Below are 17,147 nucleotides of genomic sequence, written 5' to 3'. Positions count from 1 at the left end.
TGTGCTTGGTTCGTGATCGGAATGGGAACGAAGTTCGAATACCATAGGAGAAAAGGAATTGGGTTTCGGAGAATTGTAGCATTCCCATTTTCCTCTGAATCAAAATAAAAATGATATTTTTTCCAATCAAATTAGTGGAAAAGATGTCACTCAATTCTATTCATGTTTCAGAGTCCAATCCTCTCAACCAAACATGCCTTTAAAGTTAAGTGGATGAACGAATGTGGGAACTGGCGGTATTTAAGATGTCTATTGCTCTTTTATTTTTTTTATTAAAACTCAAAATTTTCCTTTCTTTCAAAGATTTCTAAAAGTTTTAGTTATGAGTTTAGTCCCACATGAGAAAGGGATAACTTTTTTTTGATGCTTTTATACCTTCTTTTCTTGCCCACCTTTACTTACGTTAAGGAGCAAAGCAGGTTTTACACCATACATACGTGCGCCACTCGGCCCAACACAGCACGTTGGTGACGGTACAATTATTTTCTTTTATTTTATTTTTTTAATCTTTTTCTCATCGTATTTTTTTAAATCTTCGGATTCCCTTATTCTCATCTTCCTGTAGTCTATATAAGACTACGAGTTCGAATGACATGGGATACTGAAAGCAGCGTATTTCTTTTCTTAATTACTTCTCTCTTTTACTTTATCTCTTTAGTGTTTAAACATTATTCTACTTTTGTTTATTTACTGAATTTTGAAAGATCTATCAACCCTCTCTACGATCGTCCTCCAAGAGAGGATATTCTGATCATATCTTGGGATAGAATTTCTAACACAATGATCGAAAATTTATCTTAGGACAGTAATCACATGCTTCCTGATTTTTTTCTTCATCTGCAATATAAATTAATAAGCCAATCCAATCGAACTCTCGGTAAGTCAGATTTTTTATTCTTATCCTTATCCTTATTATATAGTTTAGATAAGTTTGAAGGCTATCAAAACTTTTACTTAAAACAATCCTCAGTTTAATAAAACTTCTTTTGCAAGAGGATTCTTCCCAACAACCTATCTTGAAGGTTGATGTGGTTTCAAGAGAGAAATTTTTCGAGTAATGCGCCACTAGCGCATTGCTTCAGAGGTGATGAGCTGATTAGGCCTTCAAGTAGAATCTTTCGAGCTTAGGACATGCATTAACTAGGATTTCATGCTTGCTCAACCTATTCATTAAGTTCAGCTGCACATCTGACCATCTTCTCCACCTACACTGCTGGCTTAATAGTTAAGTAATCTAAAACTAATTTCTAAGCTGGATTCCTTTATGCACTTATGTGGTATCAACATAGAGACAAAGCGTAGTTCAAAAAACACAAAAAAATTGTTCTTTAACAAAGAAATTTGGGGCATCTTCTGTCTAAATTTAGAGCTTCACTAGATCACAAGGTCCCTCAAATGGAATGCTTTCAAAGTCCATGAGAAAATCTTTGGTGCACAATGAAAATAGAAAATTCAAAGAAGAAGAAGAAGAGAAGCACAATTTTGGTGTACATCATATTACTAGTGAAATTATGATGGCTGATATAATAATTTTGGAGAGGGTCAATTACATTTCATACAAGGAGAAATGCATTAGGATTCTAGCTATGTCAAGAACGGCATGGAATGCAAAAGGTAGTGATTTAGACTTAATTAATTGAGAAACTATGTGAACATTGTAAATACAAGGTGGAAGCTCAAAGTAGTTGGTAGGTTTGAACATTGGAGCACATTAGTTAAGTTTTGAGATCGGCAGAGATGGAAGGATTAAGATATGGTTACACCATCATTTGCTGGCTTCTAGAAAATTCATATCGGCAAGCTTTTTAAATCAAGCACAACTTGTTTTGATTAACCACTGCATGCTAAATCTCTTCAAGAAACAATAGTAAAATCTTTAGTGACTCATTTTCATAGAAGCATCAGAAGGGCAGCAAATTTCTTGATATAAGAAATAAGTTGTAACTCAAGCAGGATATTGGGGGAAAAAACATGCATAAAAATAAAGATAAACTAATGAAAACTCTCCATTTGAGTTTAAACTTAAAAGTAGCTCCCCATTTAAGTTTCAATTAAAAAATACTCTCCATTTGAAATATAACTTAAAAACAGCTCCCCAAATGGCATGAGATAATCAAATGGCCCCTACAGTTATAAAACAACACTAAAATAATACTGCGATATTATAAAACAGTATTACTTTATTGTAATATAATATTATTTTATTGTAAAGAAATACTACCTTATTATAATATAAGGATATTATAAAACAATACTGTCTTATTATAAAATAATGCTGCCTTTTTATGAAACAATACTGCCTTATTATCATGTAAAGATATTATAAAATAGTACTGTCTTATTATAAAACAGTACTGTCTTATTGTAATGTAATGGTATTATAAAACAGTACTGCCTTATTATAAAATGGTACTGCCTTATTATAAAACAGTTCTGTTTTATTGTAAAAAAATATTATCTTATTGTACAAGAATATAAAGATTATTTCAGTCAAAAATAAGAAGTTGTTTTTAATTTATATTTGGAATAGAAAACTACTTTTACATAAAACTCAAATGAAGATCTATTTTTAATATGAAAGTAAAATTAGAGATTTATTCGTAATTCTCCATAAAAGCGATGGGTTAGATGAGGTTGACACGGGAAAAAAGGCATGTAAAATTTTAAGTAGCTTTTATGCCTTTGTTTCTAAAAGCCATTTGTAATAAGAGGAAAAGTAAATTTTCCCTGTAGAAAAGAATCTTGTTAGATAAAATATATGCAATGTTCTTTTACGGTTTCAATAAATAGCAATGACCTGATAAGCGAATGAAAACAGAATGGAAACATCAATCTCTAAATTTATTCAAGTCATTTCAATAAAATTTTAGTTGCAACCAAGTTCCTCTATGCAGGGTCTTAGATCAATAACAAAGATAATACTATGACAATGAGAGTGGAGAAGAGACTCCAAGTTAAACATTAATAGAATTAAACAGGCATTGTTACATTAATGAATTAAATACTCATCAATATGACACATTATTGGGAAAGGTCCAAGGACTAGAAAAGGTTCACTTAAAATAGGCTAAAACAGAGAATCAGCTGATGTGAAGAAATTTTATAAGGGATGAAGAGGAGCAAGATTTATACCGGTAGCACCGCAGAGAATAATTTTTCCTGTATACACACCAAGAAGTTATTTACTCAGACATTGGAGATCCTAGAGATTGAGTTCTAAGTAATTACTGAGTGTTGATCTACAATGCTGGCAGGATACACCTTGCAGGAAATCAATCTGAGATTTCATCTCAGGCATCTGAAGAAATCTAGAAGTTGCTACCAATATAATTGAGAGATCAGAGCTAAGGGACATTACCTTTTTTTACACCAAACAAAGTATATTAGAGACAACAACAGGAAATTGAATACATGCATCTGCCAGAAACTGAAAATTGCTACTAATCTATTTGATGGCTTGTCGCTAAGGGGTATTACCTTTTTCACATTATATATAGGTGCATTAAGCTTCTTGGCAGCAACATGTGAATCACGACAGAATTGATTGCAGTTATTTTAAAGAACAATAGAGGAAAAGGGAAGCTAGCATGAAGCCATTTCAACTTGATTTATTTCCCATGGCAAAATACATCACTAATCCAAAGCAGACATAAGTAAATTCACTGCATGCTATTGGCATGTCACGAAGGACCGAATTTAACTGATCACAAGATGGTATCCAACTTAAGTTGAGAATGATATTTTCCAGCACTCAGTTCATTCACAAATTTTAGCAGTTGTCCTCATAACTGAACATTAGATCTAGATCTGAGGGCTCCTTATTAATGGTTTCTGGCAAAGAGAAGGCCACAACTTCAGAGATCTTTAAACCTCCAAACACTGACACAAATGTGAGATCCACGTCAGTCTTAGAGAATTTCCACATCGATATCACCAAACTCAATAAAGAATGAAACTTGGAGGAAAAAAAAAAAAAGCTTTGATGGTTGTTTAATGGAATTAAATTCTTCAATTAATGAATCATAGAATACAAAAAGATTCACTATTTGCCGCTTACAATTTTCTTTCATCATCATAGGGAACCAAAAAAAATTAGATTCATGGGAGAAACTAGGAATGCACATGCTATTATATGCAAAATCGCAGGATGACAGCCAGCTCTGGACGGCCCAAGCAAGGTGAAATTAATCACAAGACTCCTGCAACCAAAGAAGGAAAAACAGTTAGCTCACTGAGCATACTATAATTTCACCATAAGATGAATAAAGCTTAGTCTAACTTGAGCAGGAGATCCCTAAAATGTAAAATCCAAATCTCAATTCCAGTCTGAGAAACTATATTCAAATGTATAAACTTAAAAACTACATAGATTTTTCGTAAATCATGATGAACAGCCACTTACCAACAAATGGTGAGAATATAAGGACTGTTCTTTGCTAATGGTTCAGATCCAAACAAAATCCTCCAAAATGGAGGATCTGCAAGTCTTTTACTGCTACCATACTTTGGTTGCATTTTTCTGACCCTTTGAGCTCAATAATACGAAGAGGAGGTCCAAGATTTGATGGATCAGAACATTTTCACTCAACAGATACCCATCAGAAAGTGGCCAAAAATTTGGCAGAAGACTAGGCAATGTTTGGCATCCTTTGGAAAAAGTAGTCAGACCCGGAGGCAAATTTCTTTTGGTAGAATTGTTTACTGATAGAGGAAACGACAAGCATGAGACACGCTATGCTATTTGGTGAGGCAATCTAGAAATAAAAAAGCATCTACATGCATTAAAAACATAAACCAGACAACCAAACATCTGTAGACTATATGGACAGTAGAATTTTGAGCCAAAGGTTGTGTGATGTGGGGTTTTGTATGTCACAATGTCAAAAAATTTCCTTACATTTTGTTGTTGGACATGCTTGTGTATTTGTTTAGGAGCCCACCTTGATAACCCTTATGCCTTCAATAATTTACCTACTTTTAGATAAATAACGGAAGAAAATGTCATCAAACTTGGAAGTACTCACTCTAAATTTGGACAGAGCATGAAGACACATTACAGTGTGAACTATGATAGAGACTTTTCTACAAAAGAAATTTTTCCTACTAATACTGTTACGTTCAATTGAAGCTAAAAATATCATGTCTAGGTAATTCAAAATCATATGTAAGAGTCTTCTCAGCTTCCAGTATCTGCTTGGAGATATTCAAATGGTGACAAGGCAACTGGCTCCATGATGTTTTTTTTTTTTTTTTTATGAGAAAAAGGTAGTAAAACATCATGTTGGGGGTAGATGGCCAGTGCATGATCACAAAATTTTTGACAGATTGTTGTCTCTGTGGAGAACCACCCGTTGAAGCATAAACAATGAAAAAGGACATGCATGTATACTTGGCTAAAATTAGAGAGGTTACTCTCCCAGCCAATATCTTTTAGATATAAAAAATAAATGATTTGCAAGAGATACAGAAATTTATTCTTTTTTATCTCTTTTTTTCATTTTATTCTCAGCTAAGATGACAAACATTTTGTGTATAGACCAGCGAACAAAGAAGCAGAGACTTTGGGACTGGTTAATAACTACATGCAAATCATATATTGTTATTTCTTTCCGGTAGAAATGCAGATAATATGTTCAAAAACTTTAACTTTAAAGGCTTCTGAGTTATACATCTTTTATGTGATACAAGTAATTTCTGAGTGAAATTTTGATAACAAGTGATTATCAAGTGATTATGAATGATCTAGATGATACAAGTGATTATGAATAACTCCCAATTCAAATATACAGGTGATTATGAATGATCTAGATTATAATGTATTCCCTTTGAATGACATAAAAAATTCTAGAATCTCATATTGCATCAAGGGACTAGCAAATCCTAGAAGTATAACTTATAAAAATTTCTAGAATCTCATATCGCATCAAGGGACTAGTGCATCGCTAGAAGTATAACTTACTGTTCTCTTACTAATATCTGATTTTAAAAGAAAAATCCATGATTTATTGTACATGGCAACGTGGACTAGAGTGACTGGTAAATCACTCAAGGATACAAACCCAAGTTATATTTGTAATCTGGGAACCATGCAAGCAAGCCATATGAGATGAAATCATATTCTCAGAAAAATCCATGAGAAAATGAAAGCAATTTGTTTGACAATTATAATACTCCCAAATGAGTTAATATTACATTTATAATATAGCATAATAAGCATTCAAACATATCTGAGATAACCATTATTTTCCACTTATATTCAAACACATCAACTGAAACAATTTGAAAAGAATATGGCATAATGACATCGTCAACAAATCAATGAACATAAACAATGCAAATAGTGGAGTGGTGCTTCAGAAAATAGAAAACATTACGTGCTTTAGCAATTCTCACAGACCTTATGTTTTCATACTCAACTATCTGATTTTGTAGCTTCTGAAGCTGGATGAACAATTGTTAGAGATATAGGTGTCAGAGGAGGTGAAGCGACCTCTTCACTCAAATCTGGATTATGAGGAGCTTCTAACAACTTAGCAACTGGTAAAACCGGCTTTCTATGACCGCCAGAAGGAATAGAAAAACTGCGAGCCATTGGACCAGGTGGTGCTGGTAGTGGTGATGCTGTAGGTGATGCATTTGATGGCATTCTGCTTGTTGCTGCAAGCACCCGACTCCTAGAAATTAAAGGACCTGAATAGCCAATCAGAGTGGAAGGTCTTGCAGGATTTGCTAAGTTGGTGGGAGGTCTAGGAAGCTCATGAAGTTCCGTAATTTTTGCAGATGATATAGGAGGAGGTGAGGTGCCAGGAGACACTTTTGAGGACATCATTGGCCGTTTTGTGGGGATACGTGCTGACTTCTCAGAAAATATAGGAGAATAATCCATGGAGGATCTGTAGTCGGTGCCAGAAAACATCACCTTGCTTGACCATGCTTTACCTGGCAGTGGACCAGAGAAAAACTGTCTTTCGATGTTTTTAGTATTAGAAACACTGCATGGGTCACATTGCAGCCATGGAATCCCCTCCGCCGAGGGAGAAGGCATGCGGATGGGACCACTATTAATGTTGCTCTCCTTGAGTACTGACTGCACTTTCTTTACCCTGGAAGGGTTTGATAATTCGTTATCTCTGGGATCTTTCACAAGCTTATTTGCCACCAGTGGAGATGAATGCCACAACTGTGTGGGCCGGACACCCTTGCTTTCTGGATGATCTGCAGAAAATTTATTCACAGGCCCCATGGAGTCTGAGTCCTTAGCTTCACAAGGTGTGGGTAGAACATAACTGTGAAACTTTCTTGTTGATAGAGGTTGGGTTTCTTTCATCTTATCAGATGGACCAAACTTCTTATCAGCAAAAATTGGTGCTGATTGGCTGCCAGCCCCAGGCCTCCTACTGAAAGTGAAGAAATCATTTTGATTCTTATCTAAATTTTCCTGCATGGATGGAAAGGGTGATTTTTTTTTTTTTAATGTGGATGACTACTTTTTCTTTCAATAATAGAAAACATCCCACAACAAAGAGCATATGGCAAAATTCCAGAAAAACAATGGGACATGTAATGAAGAAAAAAACTGCCACATATGCTTTTACATAATCAGAAACCTCCACAACTCAGTTATGTAGAATTTATAAATAGTATGTGTTGCAAGTTTGCCCTCTTTTAACATTTAGATGATACTCTATTGGGAAAAAACAATGCAACGTGCAAAATGTTATATGTCTTGGGTCCAGATCATGTGAAGCCATGATGAGCATGCAAGCAGCAGAAGAAGAAAAATAGAAACATGAATGAGAAGAAATAGAAGCTATTGTTTGTGTAAAAGTTGTCCGAAGCACATCTTCTCAAAAAAAAAAAAAAAAAAAAGCCAAAAATAAAAAACAGGAAGAAGAAGAAGAAGAAGAAGCATGGACTCAGGACCGCATCCATCCCCATCCATCCTGGATCAGACCAGTGAGAGGCTAGGACCTGAGATAGTTACAAGATCCAGGATCCATGTAAATTGGGCATCCCAATCTATACCATGGGGTCCTAGCCAGGACCTACCAGGTTGATTAATGGTTCAGCTGGTACCAATATGTACAGACCTGGGACCTGAAAAGAAAGAGCTCAAGGCTCTCATGAGGTCAAGACAATTTAGGTCGGCTAGAGTCCTGACCTCAGCTAAACATCTTGTCACTGGTCCTTTTGATCCTACTTGTTTAAATCATCTTGAAGATTTAGTCATTAGGAATTGCAGGGTTGGCTTGGATAGGCTAGGTTGGGTAAGGGTCAAGGCTTGCAAATTAGACTATGTTAGGGGTCAAATCAGTCGATCTGCACCTGGATCAGATACAAAGATTTCCATGCTTTCCTCCTTGCGTGCATTCCAGCTTGGTTCCAAAGAAAGTGTTAGAAATGGGGGTTGACCCATAAGTAGCTATGGTTGAAGGTTGAAGGATCTTGACCAATGTCAGGTTGCATAGGGTATAGGTCAAGGTTTTTTATGATGTTGTCTTAATTTGACCCAATCTGAACCTGATCTGACCCATTGCCGCCACTAAATGTGATAGATGAGAAGGAAGTTGACATTGAATGTTCAAAAAGTTGATAGCTTAAACCACACAGAATTATGGAGCATCTTTTCCAAATTGCTGAATGGAATATTGCTTAAATTTGTAAATAAAAGTTTAAAATAATACCATCTTCCATATCAAGTAACTAGTTTGCCATCCATGCAGCCATGCAAAGGAAGAAAGTTATAGAATCTTAGAAAGAAAAAGTTATAGAGGCTCGAATAAGCAAACTAGCTTCTTCAGCTCAGAGAAAAGGTGCAGAGCCATAATGCTTAAGAACTTTTAAAAAATAACCACCAGGAAGTGATGTTTTAGACATTAAATTAGACGGTGACATGTGGCATAATTGGAAAGAAGAGTTTAGAATATGGCATATCTCATTCTCAGCCACACAATGTGGAATGCTTCTTTTTTTCCCCTCTTGTGAATAAGAGAATTTCCCTCTTTTCTCTTAGGAAGAATCAAACTGCTTGGTATACATATGGATTTGTTGGCAGAGCACTTTGAAAGATACACAAAAAGAATTTATTCAATGTGACTGTTTCTGATAAACATCAACTTCAAAGAAATTAGTAACCCATAAACTCATTGTCATCAGGAAAAATCATCAGCTAAAATGATAAATGTCTGCATGCCAAAAAAAAAAAAAGATAAAGCAAATTATAAACCTATCCCATAGCCAGAAATAATGAAAACATAATAAGACCTTAAAATAAATATGATCTCACCTCCAGTGAACATCTACTTGCAAAAACATCATCTTGATATTGGTCATTTTGTCCATAGTCAAAACTCAACTCCCCATCATCACTGCTATCATAACCAGAATAATCATCACCATTGTTGTCTGTTTCATCATCAAGTCCACTGAAATGATAATCAATATGTTGTTGTTCAGCAACTTCTTTAACATGTGGTTCAACCAGTTCAAGGGATTTAAGTCCTTTTCTGAAAAAATTTAACTGAAGTCCAAGCAGGAGAAAAGAAAACAAAATAAGGTGAGATTGCTTCACATTTCAATCAAACAAATAAACATTCCCAACATAAACTAGTTGAAATAACCACCTGTGCGGCATGATGGCGAGCTGCCTGTGTTAGAAGGCTTCGAGATTGACCTTGCTTCAATGATTTCAAGCGAAAAGCAAATAGGGCTGCCTCCTCTACATAATCATCTCGAGCTGCTAGCAACTGTTGTGTTAAGTAAGTTTCACCTTTAGCACGTCTTGACCTCCCTTTTGCTTGATGTGCCTCCAGCATTAATTTATAGATCTCTCTGAAGAAGATATCCCAGAAGAAAATCACTTCAAAGAAGAAGAAAAATAAACAGAAAATTGCAGCAGGTTTGTACCTTTTATCATCACATTGGCATTTCATCTCCTGCAATGGCAAACAAAGCCCCATTAAAAGAATGATAAGTCATGGTTTGTTCACAAATGAAAAGAAGAGGGGTGTGAGTCTAGTTGGTTATTTCAAGAATATTCTCAGTACAAAATTATGAAATATGGTTTAAGAAGCCCAATGCAGAAGTTTGGCAATGAATAGGACTTAATTGATGTCAATTTGGTAAATCGGTCAGAGTGACGAAAGCAGACATAAAAACAACATTAAAAAATCAATAAATAAATAAATGCTTTTGTTGAGTTCAATGATGGAGATATAACTAGATTGAAAAAAGGTTTTTCAGACAACACTGAAACCATGTACATCAAGGAAAAACAAGAAAAGCTGGAAACAGAAAAGATTATCAATAAGCAACCCCACTTATAGGGTCATGAAAATATTCCATATGAAAGTTCATTTGAAATTAGCAAATTATACTCTTTCTAGTTGATGCCCCTTCCCCAGGACATCCTGATTCTGATTGGAGCTTGATGCATAATGATGGTCCAAATAACACTACGTGCCCTATGGAACTCCTCTTTGAGATACATTGCCCATTTTTACATTTTGGTTGGTGATAAAAGTCCATCAGTACTATGTGTTCTCACCCTCCTTCCAAATTTAAGGGTATGTTCGCTAGCCTAACAGGGAAATTTTCGAGTCCTAAATAAAAAATTGACCTTTCACTTTTTACTTAGATTCTGGTGAAATCTACAATAGTATAAACAAGTCTTTTATTATAAATCTGTACTAAGGACTGACTGTGTTTCAAATTATGTATAAAATCAACCCAATGGGCCAATCCTGAAGCCTTAGAGTTAAGGAAAGATAACAATGAAAAAAGAAAGAAACAGAAGAAGGAGAATTATTGCTGGCACAAGCTCTGAAAATTACAGCACTTTCCTTTTTCTAAGATCCTATTTTATTCCTCCAAAGTTTCTTGATGGAGGTAGAATTTTACTGAATTTTCCCATGAAGAATATAATCAAACCTACCCAAGGAAGCCGGAACCGGAACCGGTACCCATGCAGGCCGGCCGGTGGTATGAGCCGGTACGGGTCCGTACCAAACCGGATCGGTGTGAACCGACACGGGAAAAAAAGGGAATTGGTGAGGAGGAAAAGAGAGAAAGAGAGAGAGAGAGTGGGGGAGGAAAGAAAAAAAAGGAGGGAGAGGAAGCTACCGAAGAAACCGCTGGAGGGCCGCCGGCTGGCCACCGTGGCCGCCGGACGGCGTAATTGATGCTTATGGCACCGCGATGTCGATTATGTCGCCCAACGCTCTCCAGCAACCTCTCCACCAGCTACACGTCCCTCTGATACCTTCCCTCCCCTCCTCTCTTTTTTTCTCGTTTAAACGTCCTATCGGGCGATACCGAGCCGCGGAGGCCTTCGTGGCCCTCCAACAGCCTCGACAAGCGACCGCCAGCCTCTAACGGCGTCGTCCCATCTTCCCCTCCCCTCATCTCTCTCTCCTTTCCTCTTTTCTCCTCTCCCCCGTCAGGTGTTTCGATTTACCTATCCAAACCATCCGGGTTTGCCACTGGTATGGCTTAGAACGCCCTAAACTGTCCGGTTCAACGAATGGTGGACCTACCAAAGATGGAAGATGGAGAGAGGGAGGGAGAGAATTTTAGGATTTATTTTGTTTTTTTTTTTTTTTGTGCCGGGGGGAGGGGGATAACTGTCTTTTCTCTTTATTTATTCCAATTTTTTGATCTTTAGTCTATTTATGGAAGCATAGTCCTCACTTAAGCTGCCCAATCAGAAGCCTACTTCATTCAGTATGCAGTCCAGACAACTTAAAAGCTGGTTCAGTTAAAGATAAAGGCATCATTGCCCATCTAGTCTCACTTGTTTAACCAACATACTTAAAATATTACTGAAAAACCCTAGAAAAAGAAATCAGTATCATAATTACTATATTGGTAATAATGATGATGAGACCTCAAGTTATAGAACAAAAATAGAGCTACCAGACAACTGTTTCAGTTTCCCTTAATCCCTAATATGTGATCTTCCACTGGAACTGCATCAATTTTCTTCTTATCCGATTTGGCACTTACTTTCATTGCCCAGCATTGTAAAAAATTCAAGACTTGCTGCTTGGTTTCTTTAATCTTAATTCCTTCAAAATAAAAGAGAGCTCAAAGAGTCTTGAAGTTCTATCCGAAAGATTAATAGAGTGTCCATCACAAGTAAACATGAAAAGAAGCACACATTATTAAGGCATGACATGCTATAATTACTGTGGGCATGAAAACTTCTCAGAAGCAAATAATTATCCCTAGCTGTTTGTTTCTTAGCAGGTAAATATCAACAATGCTTAATGTAATTCAGCTAAGCTTTCGGTTTCTTTTTTGTGTTGAGGATGTCATATTTTCATACAGTCTTTTGTACACTTCCTTTTGCATTTGTCAAGTGGAATTAAATTAGAAAACGTCATATCAACAAACCAGCCCCACACCCCTCAACGCATACCTTATCAGTTAAGGACTATTATATGGCACCCCTTAGAAGTGTACCCTGTACTAGCCAATGCTGCACAAAATTTACCCCATAGGTACAATCACATACTGCCGGGTTCCTCCTTTCATTTTCAGTTTTTTTTTTTTTTTTTTGGCTCATAGAACCAGTAAACGATGACAACTGTGCATGCTGTATGTACCATATTGGGTGCTGACCAGTGTGGGTCTTTATCTTGATTTTTTAAGTCCTTGGTTTTACAACTTGCTCATTGCTTAATTTATAGAATGGAAGTAAAAATCTTCTCACATTTATTTGGAACAAATACAAATTCCTGTTTAACCACCTGATCCAACCCATTTTATGTCTTCCTATCCCATTAGGATTCCTTTACCACAAATTTAATTTGCATTCCCTGTTGTAACCACTTTCTGATCCACTTTGCTCTTAACAACTTCAAAAAGACAATACCCCACTTCTCCACTCATAAGCTAATGTTTATGCCACAAAATCAAAAGACAACATGTTGAATTCTTGATCCTTCAATCAAACTCCACTAGTTGACACCGAACCTTTTAGGGGGAAAAGGTATCTCCAGCCATCAGATACATTTCATACCATGTTTCACTCGGTTAGACTTGAAAAAACTAATAATTCAGTCAACTTATTACTTATTACCCTTAGTTTTTATTACATGCAAAAAGCAATTCTGGACACGCAATAATATGTTAAAGGTCACTTTGCTCACCAGTTTAGCTCCTTATCAAATGAGTCAGCCTAGGACAGATTGATGTTGCATACAAAGGCTGCAAGCATTTATTGAACATATGAATGAAGAAATTAACAGCTAAATCTGCGCATTAGATAGTTAAATAAATACCTACTTGATCAGTTAGTTGCTCAGGATCAGAAAATAAAACAATTATTCCAGTTAGAACATAAAAATCAAAACAAACAAACCTCCACAGTTTGAAGTTCCTTGAGAAGAGACTCGGATGGTTTTTGAATTGTCTGGATGATATGGGTACGCTGTGAAATAAAATTCAACATAAATTCCAGTCAAACTGATGTCGAATCACTTGCCATAGGAAGAAGAATTGGTGTTAGTATGGTCTATTTACAATATAGAATACAGGACTCACATAGCTATCTACAAGTTTCTGAAGTGCAAATTGTGCTTTCCCCAACATCAACAAAACCCTGCCTGCATGTATAATCAAATTCAAAATACGTATGGCAAATCAAGAGGTGAACCATTTTTCACAATTTAAAAGATTACTTGGGGATAGTCTACCTTTCTTACTTCAATATCTAAAATAAGTATCTTTTAAATTGTTTCTTATGAATAGAGTCCTTAAGTTGTATGTTTAAAATGAGCAATCTGGTAGACATGTTGGCAAGACTCCAGCATGCATAGAACAAAAATAGCTTCATGAACTATCACATTTCAGAAAGTACATGCAGATATTTCTGATAAACAAGAAGACAAGAAAACTGTAGGAATTCCAGAAAATTATTTCAATCAAATCAACATTCAGTTATTATCGGGATTTTCATTCACTTATTTTTGAAATATCCAATATTATATCCTTACATATAACCACAAAAGAAGGTTGGTAAAATTAATCAGACTTCATGTAATACAGGAAAAATAAGAGTTCAGTTGACTCACCACTATCCTCATCATCATTCAATGCAGTTTTTTCAAGCAAACATGTGCCCATTTCCTGCAATGCTTCTGAGAACTCTGCGAGAATATGTAGACATCTAAGAGTAGCTCAGATAGCAAGGATTCTAGTTTACTTTATTTTCAATAGTGCTCACATAGTTGAGACCGGTTATTTTCTACGGTAATCTCAATTTTGCATAAGTTATGATGTAATTTTTCATCGGATATATGAGCTCAAAATGAAAAATGTAAAATTTCCCAAGTATAGACAAGATTATAAACTTGCTGAAGTAAAAGTATAAAATAATTAAATAAAAGTATTCCAGTTATAGCTTGCCCTGCATTTTAAATTTATTATAATGTAAAATGTATGATATAGAGAACACGCTAAGTACAGCAATAAAGCAATGTACCATATGCACCATTTGCAGTGGCAGCTGCTGCAGAAAGTAAGCTGTCATAGCAGCTTCTCACGTCTTGCATGTCCTGCAAATGCAAAGCCTCCAAGTGAGAGAGCTGGCGGTAAGATTTTAAAAGAAGAAAACAGAGAAACTCATTGTTTTTAGCAGGTTAACAGTATATATTTCTGCATATGATATGCAGATTGCTTGTGGTCACTCAGTCCATTTGAAAGAATATCCATTGATTCTCAAATAAATTTTCAGTCAAACTTCTTATACTATGGAATACCTCTCAACTGCCCTCCCAACCATTACCAATGCAAATCAATTTAACAAATATCGCTTCCAAATTGGTCGTAAAAATGAAAAACTGATTGCATTTTGTATAAAAATAATATACAGAAAAATTGTGGACACTGAGCTTTCCCATTTGCTAGAATGCCCAAACTTAATGTTGTGGGGTGGGGGGGGGAGAAATTTTAGGCGTGTCATTCAAAAATACATGACTCAGGTTCAGGACCAAACGGTCTAAAACTGTTCCACCTAGTAACTCCAAGGGAAGATCTAGTAGTTGCTGCCTGGAATTATCTGTCCTACCTGTGACACTTGTTTCTATTATCATGGATAATAATTTGGGGGGAGAATACATTAGAGCTGAAGTTTATACCCTTGTGACCTTTACATAATGAATGAATTTTATTTAGTTTTCAGAAACAGAAATATTAAGCACGTAAAAACTTCAACTTTGACGGACACAACAAGCTGGGCAAAGAAAGTGTGATAGATAAACATTTAAAAAGCCATCAAATTTTAGAGAATAGTGAGGGAAAAAACAAAAATCTTTCTCCTTTCTCCAACCAAAATATATAAATTAATTACACTAATCAGCTCCAAAGACAAATTTAGACAATTTGAACTCCAGTAAGACGATCAAACCCAATAGTTCATCAAACTATGCTAAGGAAAAGAAATGAACAGTGACCACCATACACAATCAGAGCTGCTCTTTTCCCCCAAAGAAGCTGTGCATCAAAAATTGAATAAAGCCAGAGATAATTTCGAGCTGGAAGCAGAGCGACGCAATAAAAAAAATTAATTTAAAAAACCATCTTTGCTGCCAATTTCGAGACAAGGAGATCAAATAAGCACAAAATGTCAGACCAAAGACCCTGAGGAGGAGAAAAGCGTCACCTGGGCGGCCTCGACGAGGTCATCCAGCTTCTCCAGAGGGTGACGATGGTCCCTCTTCTCCTTGGCATCATGACGGTGGACCGTGAAGCCTCGGAACTTCCTCAGAGGCGATTTCATCTCCCCTCTTGCCTTCCGTCTCAGAGTCCCAACACCAAATCCAATTCCCCTGGAAGATCGAGAGAGGGGAACGAGGAGAAGTGGGGGAAAAAGAGATCGGAGGAGAAAAGATAACGGAGAAAGATAGTCAAAAAAAGATCTCTTTTCTCCTCTCCCCGGTCACCTTATCTTTTCTCCTCTCCCCGGTCAAAAACCCTAGAAAGACCGGAATGGGAGAACGAAAAAGAAGCGACCCCTCTCTCCCTTCCCCTTCCTTCCTTCCTTCTTTGTTTTTATTTCAGGCTATACTTCTGGTCAAACAAGATGTAAAATAATTGTCCCTGGAAAAGAGGGGGAACGTGGGATGTATGTATAGTAGTATTGTGATATCTTCTACTTGGATTCTGGTGGATGTATTTATAATGCGAACATGGCTATGTAGTGACACTGACCGAAGAAATGAAAAAAAAAAAAAAAAAATTGTAAATGGAATTGGAGAATAGAAAGGTGCTGCGGAAGAGATTATATCGCAGAAATCACGCCATCGATCGTAGCTGCTAATTCTAATAATAATATATATAAATAAAATTTATAGAAATCAGTAATTATATGCGCAATCATATGATACATGCGCATATAATTTTTCAATAAAAAAAAAAGAAATTATTAAGTAGATCCGATCTACCAACTCAATTATAGTGGATCGGATCTATAGTAACCCATAAAATGAACCCATATTACCACTAAATATAATTCTCATCAACTAAAAATAAAAAAGAAAATCAAATAAAACCCTAGTTCGTGTCCTATTCTATCGATTTAAGCATTCTGAGTGGCTTCGCCCAATTCTAAGCACTGCTCCACCTACTTGAAAATCACTCTAGTGCAGCTCTGCCTGCCATCGTCCAAAAGGCTCCTCCAAACATGGTCATCTCAAAGGCCTACATGAAATAAATCTAAGGCGGTGCATCTTGAGGCTTGTGATGATATCCTCAACAAGGACCTCTTCAGCGAGGTGGATGATTGAGGTGGATTGGGTGGGGGATGGATTAGAGGGTGGGATGTATTAATAGATGGAGTCAATGGCGTTATAGCCATTGAGAAATCTGTCACGCTTGGTAGTGTAAGCCAACCACGATGACATAGTGTTGAAAGATGTGGGCAATATCTACGTCATGGTCACAAGAAGGGTGGAGCAATAGGGGGCTTCTCAGCTTGGAGATACCAAACAGAGATTTAGATAGAGACTAGAGACGTTTGGTGCATTATATAGATAATATTATTATAAAAATATAATAAAAAAAAAAATATAATTATCTAATAAAATAATAAAAATTTTATATTACAGTATTTGATATGTACAGTAATATTGTTGTAAGATAACAGA

General features: G+C 36.1%; 1 protein-coding gene across 8 annotated transcripts; it reads right to left on the bottom strand.

Moving 5' to 3' along the window:
* Nucleotides 1-3,985: 3,985 nt before the first annotated feature.
* LOC105051047 (uncharacterized protein At2g33490) lies at nt 3,986-16,799 on the bottom strand. Of its 8 annotated transcripts, none has more exons than XR_012134401.1 (12): nt 15,665-16,799; nt 14,486-14,558; nt 14,076-14,150; nt 13,546-13,607; nt 13,364-13,432; nt 9,907-9,935; nt 9,624-9,831; nt 9,287-9,520; nt 6,418-7,438; nt 4,898-4,974; nt 4,403-4,701; nt 3,986-4,199 (listed from the first exon to the last, which is right to left on the bottom strand). XR_012134401.1 is itself a non-coding variant. In XM_073243695.1 (10 exons), exons 1-9 carry the CDS (start codon nt 15,779-15,781, stop codon nt 6,413-6,415), a joined length of 1,893 nt encoding a protein of 630 aa, XP_073099796.1. In that variant the 5' UTR covers nt 15,782-16,799; the 3' UTR covers nt 3,986-4,199; nt 6,375-6,412. The 8 variants fall into 8 exon arrangements, 3 of the variants coding, with proteins under 3 accessions (XP_073099796.1, XP_073099794.1, XP_073099795.1); XR_012134403.1 differs by having other exon boundaries at nt 4,898-4,971; XR_012134405.1 differs by lacking the exon at nt 4,898-4,974 and having other exon boundaries at nt 6,398-7,438.
* Between the last annotated feature and the right edge of the window lie 348 nt (nt 16,800-17,147).

This window comes from Elaeis guineensis, chromosome 9 (genome assembly GCF_000442705.2).
Source record: "Elaeis guineensis isolate ETL-2024a chromosome 9, EG11, whole genome shotgun sequence".
Lineage (NCBI taxonomy): Eukaryota > Viridiplantae > Streptophyta > Magnoliopsida > Arecales > Arecaceae > Elaeis > Elaeis guineensis.
This window is presented reverse-complemented; position numbering and strand designations above follow the sequence as displayed.